General features: G+C 44.6%; 1 protein-coding gene across 5 annotated transcripts in view; it reads right to left on the bottom strand.

Annotated features, from left to right (window-relative positions):
* The window catches only part of PELI3 (pellino E3 ubiquitin protein ligase family member 3), a 42245-nt gene extending 27703 nt beyond the window's left edge, over positions 1–14542 (bottom strand). For 2 of the 5 annotated variants that reach the window (XM_015278048.4, XM_015278047.4), the window contains exons 1-2: positions 14324–14542; positions 2785–2949 (exon numbers count right to left, since the gene is read on the bottom strand). In XM_015278048.4, the coding sequence (XP_015133534.1) occupies positions 2785–2839 (55 nt within the window). In that variant the 5' untranslated portion in view covers positions 2840–2949; positions 14324–14542. Of the gene's footprint in view, positions 1–2784; positions 2950–12923; positions 13729–14323 lie in introns of those variants that run through there. The other 3 variants (XM_025148642.3, XM_015278049.3, XM_046938699.1) reach the window with 2 other exon arrangements.
* Between the last annotated feature and the right edge of the window lie 209 nt (positions 14543–14751).

The following is a 14751-nucleotide window of genomic DNA, read 5'->3' on the forward strand; positions in this document are numbered from 1 at the left end:
TATCACATTTAAAATCTAACCGAGTACCTATCTCAAATCAGAAATGAGAAACAAATACCTATTCAAACAAATACTTACATAGAAGTTTACCTGCAAAGTAAAAAATTGGATAAAAAGGCTTCAAACTGCATCCCTAAAGCTGTATGACTTTGTCCACAGATGCTGAAGACTGACAGATTTGTATATACTTGCAAAAATAAAAGTCAAAAATATAAAGATAAAAGATATAAACTCATGTCCTCTACTACAGGTTGGACTTATTCCAGCCAGAAATGCATAGAACAACCTGAAACCATTCCAACATACAGAAGATGTTATCCTCTGACAAAGCTTCAGCCCTCTGAATAACTGCTTACAAACTCAACACACTTCAGAGATGGCTTGTACTGTGGGACAAATGAAGACTCGCCCATTAAGTTTTAATAAATAAATATTTGCAGTCCTTAAGTTTAGCCGAAGCAGAATTTTGCAACAAGATCCTCTTAAGGATAAGTGTTTTGTTGTTGTTGTTTTTTAAAGCATGCCAAAAGCATCAGTTAAAAGGATAACCTAAACAAAACCATCATTAACAAAGTAAAACTACATCATACCATGGCTGGAACAGCTACACAACTGGTCAGAGAGGAAAGATTATTTCCTGGCACAGTAACGTAGCAACAGACAGAGTTCTTTCTCTCTTTTTGTTATTACATTAAGCCCTCACAATGTTTAGCAAAAATAAAGCTGAGGTTTGCAGCTCATCTGCAAACAATCAATTGAACAGAGCAGCAGGACTTTGTTTCTCGGTATACTATGCCAAAAAAAAAGTAAAAGCATACTTAGCAAGGAAAAGGAATTAGACTCCTACTTCTGCTCTTGTTCACCTGCCTGGTCACCTCACCAAACCTGATATCCAAGTTGTATTTATTACCTAGGTGCAAGTAAGTACTCAGCTCCATCGGAGCCAACCAAATTAACCGGCGTAAGCAAGATCGCTATCAGCCTACCTAAGCAAGACTGCACTAGAGCAGATCTGGGCTGAACATGTAATTTAACTCACCGCTCTGATTTTGGATAAGCCTCAGACATTCGGGATGGTTACAGTGCAGTCAGAAACAGCACCCCATGCCAGCTACAGTACTTCAGTTGCGTAGTGTTTGACTGAAGAGGTGAAGCACTCAGAAGTCAAGAACCTTTGAGATTCTCCAACACTCAGCTTCACTAACAACTGTATTCCAGGACAGCTCTTAGGGAAGCAGACTGTTGCTACGCTTGTTGCAAGTATACTGGCTTATATGCAAGTTCTTGAACACTGTGAATGTTCTCTGACCCATTCTGTCTTGCTAGAGACTATTTCTTTACTAACAGATGAAGCTTTTGAACCAATAAAACAAAGCTCCACTAGCTACAGTAATTTTAAAGCTCTGGATCATACTGTATTATCAGACAAGCTTCCCTTTCAAATTCAGCAGCACTGTCAAGTAATTGTGAAATTAAAATTTCCTTGGGAGAGAAACTTGACAGAAAACCAGAGGCATGGTGGAATCCACAGCTGATCTGAAACTAGGAGAGCTACACGGCATTAATCAAGTTCAACTCAATTGAAAAAAAAATCATGACACTGAGTTTTCTATACTTGAAGTGTTTCAGGTTGTTCACCACCTATACTGACTGCTCACAACCAGCTTTAGGATTTCGGCAGTTTAAGTAAAAATAGCAGCCACTGACGTAGCGATACCTTTGATCATGAAAAACATCATTATGATTACCATCTCATGCCTACTGGCTCTGATCCCTCAAGATGTAAGGTAAAACTGTAAACATTCTCAAAGGCATATGCCAAGTCTTCTTGTTATTAATCACACCCATTGAATTTGGGCTTGCGTTCTCACTTTCACTAGATTTAGTTTTGCTATCAAAGCTGGTCTAAGCAAGGAAAAGATGATCTCACAACACTCCTTTATTACTTTTGTGCAAACAGTAATGAGGCAGCAGCAGTTGTCCAAAAAACAAGAGGGTGAAGAAAAAACAATAAGCCACATACATACAGCGACAAAGCTACTAAAAGCAAAATAAGCATTCTAAGCCTACCACATCAAAAGCGTGTACTGTCAGACTAATGACAAAACTTAAGGTTCAGCTCCCTCAACCTCTGAGAAAGGAATTTAATCACAGGAGTCTTCCATGAGGTTGGTGAAAAACGTCTCCTCCTTGCTGGAAAGTTGTGGTCAGCTAATCCAGAGCAAAGAAGCATGCAGGGCTGCACAACTCAGAGCCCAGGACTGGGGCTGTGTGCACCCAAGCCAGGGAGACAAGGAGAAGCAAGACATCACTCTCAGCAGGTACTGCAATGTTATACCAGCTCAGAGCCTCTGGAAACAGGCTTCAGTAGAAATTCAGTGTTAGGGAACGAGGAAATATGGCTTGGTAGAGCCTAACAGTCAGATTTCTCACATCACCAGAAGTTTTATAAAAGCTGGGGCAGCTGCTGTAAGGAGACATAGTCATGAGAAACTTAATGTATATCTTCTCCACCCACTTCAAAAAGGCAGTGTTTAGTGAACAAATATAGTTATGGTCAGTAACAGCAAGACAGCATTAGTTGTTTGTACTGTTCTGCACTTGTACTTCTAGCAAGTAACCTTAAAATCCAAAGAGCTAAATAAAAGGGATATCTTAAGGGAATGTAGGTGATTTTGTTAGATGTAGTTACTTAACTTTCTCTTCAAGATTTTCATCTATGGAAGTTTGGATGCAAGAAGAAACGTTTGCTCTCTGAGAACAACTGTGCAGATGTAAACTCACCGTGTCCAAGAACCGCAAGATCGTAACCGCACTTCCACTTGGATTTACGATACATAACCAAAAGCCAGGCTTGCAGAGGGAAAATGACCTGTTGATGATGGTGGCTGTCAACAATGGGTGCAGATCAGTTAGCTGCTAGTGTAGACAGGACAAGATTTTTCAACACTGCGAGAGAAAGTGAGAGTGAGACCATATGGTTAAGCCCCATCCACATTAGCACCAAACAGCAAGCATCACCAATTGAGAACAGTCGGCTGGAGGAGGCAGAGCCAGGAAATCTACCTGTTGCTCCAGCCGCTGTAAAGAAGAATGGATATGCAGGGCCTTATCGATGTTGGCTCAGTGTCTGAACGAATAGACATTTTGAGAAAAGGAATTCTTCTGTTAACGGCATTTCTTTGAACATGGCATATGTTGCACCCAATCGATATTCTGAGCGCACAGCAGCTCAAGCACTCAGATGTCCAAAATTTCTCCGTGAATTCAGATAGCAGTCAGTCTGTTCAAGCATGCTCAAGACTTACCAAAAAAACAAAGAATTCTGGAGTGATACTGGGTAATTCCAAGTTACACATCTTCAGGAGATTGACAGTAATGCCAGTGGACACTGTATGCTGTTTGTATGCTGTTTAAGAGTATTCAAAATGAAAAGATGAAAGCGCTGGCTTGAACTTCAAACTGCTCTGAGCAGGGGGAGCAGAAGAGGCTGGACTAGATGCTCTCCAGAGATCCCCTCCAAAACAGCTTCTATTCATTGGGAACCTAGTGACTACTACAGAGATACAAGCCTTGTGTGCGAAGACAGGAGCACTGCATCACAGGAAAATTATATACCAGCTACTCTCATTGCCTATTCTGTAGGAATGCCTGCACCAGGTTACCGCTGATCTACAGCAGGATTTCAACCTGTGGTTAAACAATTTCAAGACAGCATAAAGTACCACTGCCTTGCATTTAGACAACATTTTTGCACAGCGACGTTATGATGTTCACAGATTGAAGCCCAGACCTATTCCTCAACTGGATTCACTGCATTCCGTGTACGTGTCTGCAAATGGACAGGAATAGAGAACTTGGTGTAGTTGACTGTGTGTTCGTTTCCAAAAAAGAACAAAATTAGTGTTTGGGTTTTTTATTAAATGAATGTACTAATGAATAGCGAGACGACAGGAAGCAGTTTGTTCTTCAGCAGTACTTAAAAGCTGCGTTTAATCTTGAAAAAGCAAGGAAACATAGCCACTCCTATTCTTAACCTTGGAGTTGATTCTTGTTTTCTTTATACGCGCCCTTTTATTCAACTTGTTTGGCTCCTTTATGTAACAAAAGCTAAGTTCACCAGCAAAAAGATGACTTAGTACAGCAAAAAACTTATCAACACACATAATACTCAGTTTATACGAAGAATGTTTGGAAAATAGTTTGAAAATAAGCACAGTAACTGCAATAAACTAAAATCTTTTAATTTGGTCTTGGATACAAAAGCAGATTTGCAACAGCTCTTTATTCTGTCTTTAGTCATTTTTTGTACTTCCTTTCTATAGGACAATTTTTCTGTTACAGTCCTTGCTGCACTCAGATCTGGGAGCAGGCACTGAACTACAAGCTATGCCTCAACACCAAACAACTGAAATTAGGCTAAGAAGTTAGGCTTAACAAAAACCACTGGGTGCCAGGAGGACTAACAAGTAATTCCCACATATGTCAAGTATTAATGAGGAACACAAAACCGCTTGGGATTTCAAATCCCTCTGCAACAAGAGACCCCTCCCTCTCTTCCCAGTTTCATGCGTCTTTGAAGAACTAAGCAAACTTTGCTCTAACAGCACTAACAGAGGGTGCAGTTGCAAAGCAGAAACCAGAACAGATCGGCATTTAATAATAAGAGGCATAGGAAAACTATAAGAGGGGGAGGGGGAAAACACCACGTTCAGTGCCATGCTCCTCCACATCAGCATAATAGAAGGGAATCCTGCTTTGCTCTGAGGGCGATGAGCCACCTGGCCAGAAGCCATGCTTATGTGCAGCTACTTGGCCCCAAGGGTTGAAAATAAAAGATGAACAGCCAAAACATGAAGCCAACAGACACAGCTGTCAGGCAGGGATCAGCAAACCTGATGACTGTGGTACTATGAACAAACCAAGCCATGCTGGTTGGCTGTTTTGCACCATGCCCCATTCTTTCTCTCAGCTATTTCCTTCCTCTCCTTGTCTACTATCACAACTTCTACTTGCACTGTTTCTCTCCCTTACCTCTTCTTTTTTGTCTCTTCAGAGTCTAATATCTTACAGGCTTGGATTTGCACAGCATAGAAGCACTGCAAGATAGAAACCCACAATCTTTGGTACTGTGTGGACTAAGATTAGCTGATGGTAACAGTCCTTTCTTGCCTCAGATTTTTACCAAATTCAAGTTTCTTGAAGAACAGCTGAAGGACTCTGCTTATCATGTTATCTTTACAGTGTGCCCATCACTGCTAAAGTCAGGAGTTCAAAAATATTTCAATGTGCTGATTTAGCTCCCATAAATGGAGAGTTTGGCCACTGCAGAGATGCCTGATCCACGGCTCTCACTCACATCAGTAGTCCCTAGGCAGGCAAATAAACACTGACAAGATCCTTCCCCAAATTCCCACAGGGAAAAGAAATTACACTGATAGGCTGGATGGAACAGATCTAAGAAACATCAATAATGGTAGCTGGAAAATCTAAAATTAAAGTCACTCTGGTTTTGATGCTTTGAGTACACACAGTACATTAAATTTGGCATAAGCCCAGTGGAACATGAAGTACTTGTGGACAATGTCTGCCAAGAGCTAGAAATATAGCAGTCTTTAAAGGACAAACAGAAAGCTTCAGACCATTTCTACTTTATGAATCTGAAAAAGAATTAAATCAAGGTGATCTTTCTGAGGGAACGTTTGTATTAAATCTAATTGGCATGCCTTGGGAAATTGAGCATATGCTGACGGGTAGAGTAACTGTATTTATCATTTTAGAATTTGTTCCACTTGTGACAAAGGTTACAAACAGATGTTGTGGCTCCTCATACTAGAAATCACCGTGCTTTCCTCCTAAGCACTGTGGCTCAGGCAAGTTCCATACCTGCTCCTTGGTCACACACCTCTACACCTGACACAGTCAAAGCAGAAGAAAGAAATGAGAACTGTGAACCTGGGGAACTCACACTGTGCTATCAGTTTATTCACCCAGCTTCATGGGTATTGGTACTTCATTAGTTTACATACCTCACAGCTGAGAAGGATTTGATTAGGAACCAAATACTAATTTTCATTTCTATAGCAGCCTTCAAACACCACCAAATCAAGAATCAACACACCTGTGAGTTTCTTAACTTTTATCAAAATGAAGGCAAGGATACAAGCCTAACATCCATCTGGGGCTTTGTAGACACCATCCTCACAAACAGACCCCCCTCCCCCCAACTTTGCAGTATCTAACACAGGAGAACACCACTGAGCTCCTAGATGGGTAGCACAGCATACACATCCCTCCCCTACACCTCCCTGGGATGGAAGCGAATGTACCCCTTCCATGCTTTCACAGAGGGGTCCCAGCCCCATCCCTGGCTGGGAACACGTGCTGGGGAGCAGGAGAAAAAAAAAAACACACTGCCCTGTGTCTGACATCTGCTCAAAGCAAGGCAGGGAGAAGAACCTTGGCCAACTGCATGCGTAAGCCAAGTACTACCTGGATCGTTAAAATTGCTATTTATTAACAGCTGACATTTTGAAGTCCATAACAAAAGGGCCAGGTAAATCTGATTGTTACTGTTGTTCATAATACCAGTGAGATAGCAACAGGCCTACAGCACTTGTTATTGTGGACTCTAAGAGACTGAAAAACACCAGATGTTCACTACACGTGCTTAATTGACACGATAAGCAAGCTCTTCACTTCTCCCTTTGACTGGCCCCTCAGAGCTTTAAGGTAAAAGTTCACCTTCCCCTTATCTTTTGGATCACGCTCGTATCTCTGCTCCCGTTTAGACGCTGCCAACTTCAATATGCTCCTATCTGAGGTTACATTACATGAAAGATTGCAGGAAAAATGCTCCTAATGCTTTTCCTGTACAGGTAGGAGTTTCCATTGCCTGCTACGCATAGCTCACCAAAAAGTGGCATAGTAAATAGTTATGGAAATGAGGAAAAGTCAAGAAGCACACACGCAGGTTGGCAGAGGAATTGAAAAGCAGTTGCTAAGCCCCCACACTGCAGTGCCACACCAAGGCCTTCCTCAGCCAACAGCAACAAGCACAAGGACCTACTCTACATTCACATCTGCTACTCAGGCAGCCCCTGGGCAAAGCTAACAAAACTAGCCATGTACTGACTGTGATCAGAAAGATATGCATACATGCACCAAAAAAATAAAGCTACCTATGTGATTATCTGCTTGCAAGATCAAGTTGTGCTCTTTGGCTTCCGTGGGTGATGATCACCTCAACAAAATACTGCGTTGTTTCTTTTTCCAAAAGGAGGGAAGAAACCCCAACTGCTGCCCTTAGCACTGTACACTCCAGCCCTCTGCAATAACCTTGAGCAGTGCTCAAACCTTCGCTGGGAGTCAGCAGCTTCTGCAGCACCAATAGGGTGTCTTTACAGTAGAAAGCTCTACTGTACAGCTATTTCTCATGTGGCACCAAATGAATGCTCTAATTGATGTAGGCTATCATCAGCATAGTAATTACCTTATTAACAGAAGATCAAAGAACAAAGATTCTGGAGTGATGGATCCAGCTACCACGGGGATCAAGATGGGGTGACTTGGCTGGAAAAGCCACCTAAGCACAAAGGAGAGATCAGCTGTCTACAGACAGTAACGTGCACTGCAGTACAACTTGTATTAGCTTGGTCTGCCAGTCCCAGGGATGAGGTGCACAGTTACGTGCTCGTTTAACTTGAGGAAACGTGGGCACAGCAGACGGGACCAGAAGAGCAGTCCTTATCTAACGTGGCAGCATTATCAGCACAAATTTGCCTAAGCATCGTCACACAATTAAGAAAAAAGACCAAATAGAACACCTTAGGGCCTTACTTTGGGGCCTTCTGATTCTCAGCACTGCCTATCTGGAAAAGTGAGGGAAAAGGTTTAGATCTTTTCCCTCTTAAGAAGGTCTTTCCTGATGGCCCATACGACTTTCAGGGAATTTGAACTGGATCTCTCCCACCACTGTGAAGAAGGCACATTAAACAAATACCACCCCAACACACTGGTAGGTGTTAAGAGTCAGACTGTAAAACATGTCATCTCTATCTTCTTCCCTCTGACTACTCAGCTTTTGATCATCACTAGTTGTGCAGGGTAGAAGCCATTCACGGACAGCCAATGCACTCCCACCATGGGTGAGCATCATACAGCTTGCTGCGGATCTCAGAATACAGTATTCCCAAATACAAAACTGAATTACCGTACAGGTTTGGTTATGGAAATGGCTCTACTGACTGGACAATCAATGGCTCCAGTTTCCATAGGTGAGGAACTCTTGTTTTCTCAGCAGATTTTGACATCACTAGTGACATCTTACTTTTTCATCTCTCAACTCCAAACAGAGTACTAGCCCAGCAGAAAGGAGCCAGCCCAAAGAGCAAGTATATAGCCTACCTAACATTAACTAAGGCCTATGACCCCTGTACTCTTACTTAAGAACTGAAGTTTAAAGTCATCTTCTGCTAGCCTTGAAATACAGCAGTGAACAAAATGCAGCAAGGTGCTGTATTTATCAAACACCTCGGTGCGTTTATTTTCTTACATGTTAAACATGCCTCTGAGTACTTGGAGTGGCTTGGGGAAAAAGCAAACAAAGAAAGAAATACATTACTGGGAAGTGGCAGAAGTGACATTTTTAGAATTAGCAGCTTATCCCAAGAGGTGCATTACAAAAGGAAAATGAGCAACAAGTTCTTTAAAAGGAAGTGAATCACTTGATAGTAAGACTCCGCATGTGATGCATTTTGGATTTTCTTTCCCCTAACTATACACAAAATAAATAGTTCAGGCTATAAGATATGACAGAAGAACCACTGCTTATTCTCCCAGCCGAATCGTGTGTTAAACCACGATTAAGGCAATATTTATTCTTGTAAAAGTACCGAACTACAACCGCTTCAGATAAGCAGAAAGGATATCAAGATGGCATCAAAAGGAAAAAAAATAATTAGAGCAAACTCAGTACACATATTGACACTTAAGAGAAAAGGAGCCTTGAGACTTCTTAAACAGGAGCTCTTTAGAGACAGCTTTTATTATTATACATGATAAATTTTCTTAGGACAAATAAAATGTAGTTGAAGTACTCTGGTCTGTACGCTTTTAAAACCAAATCCTGTCTATTCAGTACTGCCCAGTGACTGAAAAAGAAAGAACTGATGGTAGATGTAACCGTGAGATGCCAGTTGGATTCCCGTGACCTAAAGAACAACTAAAACATTAATGCTGTTGATCCAGGTTACGGGGCTACCCTCCTAGAGGAGGAACTGGCAGAAGGCAGGAGAAACCCTCAGCAGTTGCTTTTTCCCAATCACTCCCTGCTCCATTCAGATAAACAATTGGGCAGCAGCACTGACAAACAGACGGGTCAGGGTGAGATACTTGAATCAGATCCAAGTCTGCTCTTGCTTGGCCTCCAGAAAACTCTTACAAGCCTTGAACTCCACCAATTTTAATGCAAATCTTACAATATTCCCTACAGAAGAGGAATACCAGTCCCAGCAGTTTTGTTCTCTTATCACCCTCCTTGCCTGTGAAGAAAATTGCTACCCCACCTCAAGAAAGAGCATTTTAACTGTTTGTAATGAAGCCCAAATGGTCATATAATTGCAAAAGCATTACATATTTGAAATACACATAGCTAAGTATACGCAAGCAGGTAAATCAAAAGGCAACAGATGCAATAATCCATTGATAGCAGTCTACTTAAAAACAGCTGTGGCTAGGCAGGGTTTTTCTTTTTTCTTCCTGGCATCCTAGCTCTGCTATGCTATCACCCAGCAAATCTTACTCAACAAACTTGTTCCAATTCCATACCTTGCAAACATCTACAAAACGTTTTTGATGTATCCAATTTACTTGAAACCTCAAGACACAAGAATGCATTCACTAGTAGCTACCCCAATTATCCTACTTAAAAATAATCCACAGATCTCTTCTGGTCTGAATCTAACTTCAGTTTTCTTATTACCTTCCTTGCTGTTCATTTCTGTACTACACAACAGAGCCTCAGCCACTAGAGCAAATGCTAAAGAAACAAACATAGAAACACAGCATTTAGCAACAAAAGCTTTTCTGCCAAAACAATCATGGTTATCTGCCCAAGTATTTTACCTATAGGCAAGCTTTCGTCAGCCTGTTAGCTTCCATCTGAGACTTTGATTAACTACTGTCAATTAGAAGGCACATTTGCCCCCCACTGACACATACACAAGCCCACTCTTATCTAGCATGGCCAGATCAGCACCTCTGGGCCCCAAATATCTCTACTACTAAAAGCCTCCCCAAAAGAATGCTTTTGGCCCTTCTGAAAACAAATTTATGCAATTAAACTGCTGCAAACAGTGTCAGCATAGGAAAATATCTGGCTGACATAGCCATATAGCTGACATCAAGGGAGATCAAGAACATTTTGAGCCAGCACGACAAAGTCTTCTGTAACATATTCTGCTGGTGAAGAAGTACTGCAATCTGAGCATGAATTGAGTAAATCCTCTCTCCAAGAGGAATGCAGCAATGGGGCCAGGGGCTCCTCCTCTGCCAAGTGCCATACACCTTAGAACATTAACAGAGAACGCTCCCACTCCCAAAATGGCAGGCTGAAATGCACTGCAGGGGTAGATCCACTCTGCTCTTGAGTACATGAGATTTGAGTCTAAAATTTAGGCATTTGTGTAAGTATATACCATGCATGGCAGTCAGGTAACTATGACTGAGTTCAGCACCGTGGGTTAAGAAACGAGGTCAACAGATTAACTTTTATTACCTATTCATGAACCAAACCACGTTCCTACATGGCAAGGACCCGAGGATACCATTAATCTTTAACCAAATGCTTCCAACGAGTCGGAATCAAACAAACTGCTGACTAGCTCACATCATTTAGAAGCATCTCACAGCCTTTACTGAAACTAGATGACCACCTACCTTCAGCATGGGGTACCAGTGAAGGGAGGTCAACAAAAAAAACCAAACAGAACTGTCCTATGGAGATACCTGAAGGTGGCTTCAACAGCTTGTCATGGCAGACACCACTGAACTTTTTGCATTCACTCATGACCGCAAGGTTATTGCAGAAAGGTCATTTCAATATTTAAGCACATTTGCAGCTCCAAGTGGCGTGACAAGGGTCAGCAGAAGGCGGCCATGACAGGGGGCTGACATAGGCAGTCAGTAAGCCATGCACTTACCTGGGCCAAGCACCAAAGCACCACCTCCACATACGAGTAATACCTGTCTTCAATACAGTGTAAATACGGAACACTTGGATCAGAGCACATTCATCGTGCAAGATGGTAACTGTCCTGCAGATCATGCTGTCAGCAGCAACAGGGCAAAGCTTGCTTCTTTGTAATTGAAGGATAACTTGCAGCATGCCAAAGATTTTGATTTTTTCTTAAACTCACAGGTTTTTATGTACATGTTTTATTCAAACAACAACTTGAACAAGAAATATTATAGGTACTTGCAACAATTGTAACATCCACTGACAAACAGTATGGCCACAAAGAACACTCCACAACACTACCTTATTGCTCCAGACTGCCCCCAGCAGAACCTCAGCAGCACAGAGCAAAGGAGCCCAAATGGAAATCCATCCCACTAAGTGCCTCAGGCCTCCAGGAAAATAAAGGACCACTTTAGCTTTGCCCAGCTGGCAATTTGTGTGCACCCAGCACTGCACAGAACCAGAACTAAACTGCTGTTTCACCTTCCTCACCACCAGGCCTTCCATCCAGGCAGCCTAACTGCACCTGATTAGAGACAGAATGCTCATTTCAGTAGGACCTGGAGACCACTGTAGGAGGGAAAGATTTACCAGCAACTCCTGTAACCAGCAGATTGAAAGGAAACAGAAACTAGATCAGATGAAGACATGCCTATTTTTTTCCACTGAAACTATCTCAGCAGTATTCAGCAGAGCTTGACCTACTTCCTACACCATCTCTTTGCTGTCACTTCCTTTGACAGTTTGTCAGCACACTCGTGAATCTGAAGATTAAGGAATGAATGTCTGGGAGCGAAAGAGCTGAGGACTTCCTTTTAATGCCACCTACAGTCTAAACTTCTATGGCCTAATCAGCAAGACATGCAGAGACCAGCCTAGCAACAAGTACTTTCAATTATTAGCATCCTTCAAGAGTTCCAAACCAACTGCCCAACTTAGCTTACAAGTATGCCCTTAAAGATGACTTCATTTTTCATGAAATACCCATTTTCTTCTTTCTTTAGCTCACAGCATGGATCAGGATCTACAAACAGTTTCAGGTTCCCTGTTTTCCTGTATTCCATAGATCCCGTCTAAGAAGACATTATATACAAAAATATACTCGTAATTAGTTCCTGAATGAACTAATTCATGAACTTAAACCCTTCAATAAATGAATAAGGGTTTAAATGTCACTGGCTGCAAGCAGATGATGCTCTACTTTGCATCTACAACCACACAGTCACTAGCCATAAATCCCAAAGTGAAATAATGCTGTATTCTCTACTTAATATAAACCAATACCGAAACACACAGTGGTTATAACTCAGATTACACTAATACAAATAGTTATGCTTTTTTTTTTAAATTGAAATACTAGTAGTTGACATTTTAATTTCAGACAAAAATACAGCACGATGATCATCCGTATCAAGAAACACATTTCACTGTTTAGTAAGAACAGAAACAGTCGTTAAGGACAAGACTGCAGTCAGCTTAACAGAGGTGTTCCTACAAGCCTAGTTCATTAGAAACAGAAGGCATTTAAGCTTAAGGCATGCTGCAGATGCCTAACCATAACAAAGACCTGCTCCGGAAGCTTCCTGCCTGGCCATTCACAACAGATAGGTAAGAGCTTAAAGGAGCAGTTAGGATACTTCCCTTACGTGGCACGAACAGCCAGCAAGCTGGCTCTGTTTCTTACCACCCAGGCTTTTCCTGCAGGCAGGGGGTAGGGGAGAGCAGGAGGGGACGTCCGGTGCAGACTCGTGAACTTTGCCACCACGCTACTCGCTTTGAAACCGCTGGCCTAAGACAGAAAGCATCACAGACCGCACCGCTCATGCAAATGGAAACCCGGCCGGCCTATTCGGGAAAGCCCTCGCGTCCGCTAACACAGCTTCGCTTCTCAGCAATAAAGAGCGCTGAAAGATGCATCATCAACAGGTCATCCGGCTGCTGCTTTGTGCAATATGAAACGCTGCCCGACAGAAACCGGAAGCAGCCCTGCGCCCCCAGCCTCCCCCCGCGCACATCCCCAATGGAACAAATAAAGCCATCGCTCCCGGGATGCGGAACCAAGGCTCGGGCTGCCCGACGCCTCCAGCCGCTCTGCACGCCGACGAGCACGTTGCGAAGGCTCGGGAATCCCAGAGAAAACAAACGAGCGGCCTTTAAAAGGCACGGCCGGAGACGAGATCGCTAACAGCTCAACTACGAAGCAGCGTTTCGCAGAGCTCAGACAACCGCAGCTTTTGGGGGGCGGCAGCGAAAACGCAACGCACGAACAAGCGGTCGCTACCAAGCGCAACTACTGCCTTTTCAACGCCCTCCCGGAGGCAGCACACGACCTCCCGGCCGCTGCTCGCTCCGTCCGAAACCGCATTCCTCAGCGACGCGGGTGAAAGTTGCGCCGCTCACAAAGAGCCGACGGGGGAGGAGGGCAGGCGTGAAGCCTCTCGGAGAGAGCTTTCACCCCGACAGCTCAGCAAGGGAGCCCGCAACGCGGTGGGGGCAGCGCCGGGTCGGGTTGGGTTGAAGGGGGGGGGGCGAGGGGGGCAGCCCGCCCAGCGCCCTTTGTGCGGTGCGCCTCACCGCAGCCGCCAGCGCCGCGCACGCTTTCCTCCCCTCGGGGAAAAGGGGATTACCCCGAGCCCCCCGATTCCATAAAGCCTCCGGAGTCCAAAGACAGCGCGATTTTTTTTATTGTTTTTAACATCTCCGACCCCCGCCCCCCTCCACCCCACCCCCCCCCTCCCCAGCTCGGATGGCCGGCTGCCGCTCCGTCACAAAGGCACGGCGATCCCCTCGGAGACAGCGGCGGGGAGGAAACAAAACCGCTCGGAAAGCCAACCAACCGGCACAAAGGCACGGGGGAGGGCTGGGGCTGGGAGGGGGGGGAGGTGGTGGAGGGGGGGAGAAAGAAAAGGAATTAAAGAGGGAAAGAAAAAACAACAACGCAAACGAAACAAAACAAAAAAGCCAAGGGGGCTGCAGCCGGCCGCCCGGAGCACAAAGCGAGGAAGGGGGGCAGGCCCCGAGCGGCCCCCTCCGGCCGTAGGGCCGCGCGGAGGCGGGCTGCGCCGCAGCAGACGCGGGACTTACCGCAGGAAAGCGGCAGCAGGCGGGAGAGGCGCCCGCGGCTCCCTGAAGCGGCGGGGGGACCGCAGCGACGCGCCGAGCGGCGACGGACCGACTGCCTTCTTTCCGCGGCCGGAGAGCAGAGCACAGCCGGGCGACGCCGCCTTCGGCACGCACCTCCCAACCGCCGCTCACCCACACGACTGGGTCGGCTGCCGCCGCGCGCTCGCGCACCCAACCGTCTGGGGGCGGGGCGAGCGGGAGGCGGGGCGAGGGCGGGGTAACGCCTCCGGAGCGCGGGGCATGCTGGGAGTTGTAGTGCCGTCGTGTGGGGGGCTAAGGGGGGTGTAGCTGTAATATACAAATATATATAACCCTAGGCTCGTAGAATCATTACGGTTGGAAAAGACCTCTAAGATGATCAAGTCCAACCACCAACCCATCTCCACCAC

This window comes from Gallus gallus, chromosome 3 (genome assembly GCF_016699485.2).
Source record: "Gallus gallus isolate bGalGal1 chromosome 3, bGalGal1.mat.broiler.GRCg7b, whole genome shotgun sequence".
In the NCBI taxonomy this organism is placed as follows: Eukaryota; Metazoa; Chordata; class Aves; order Galliformes; family Phasianidae; genus Gallus; species Gallus gallus.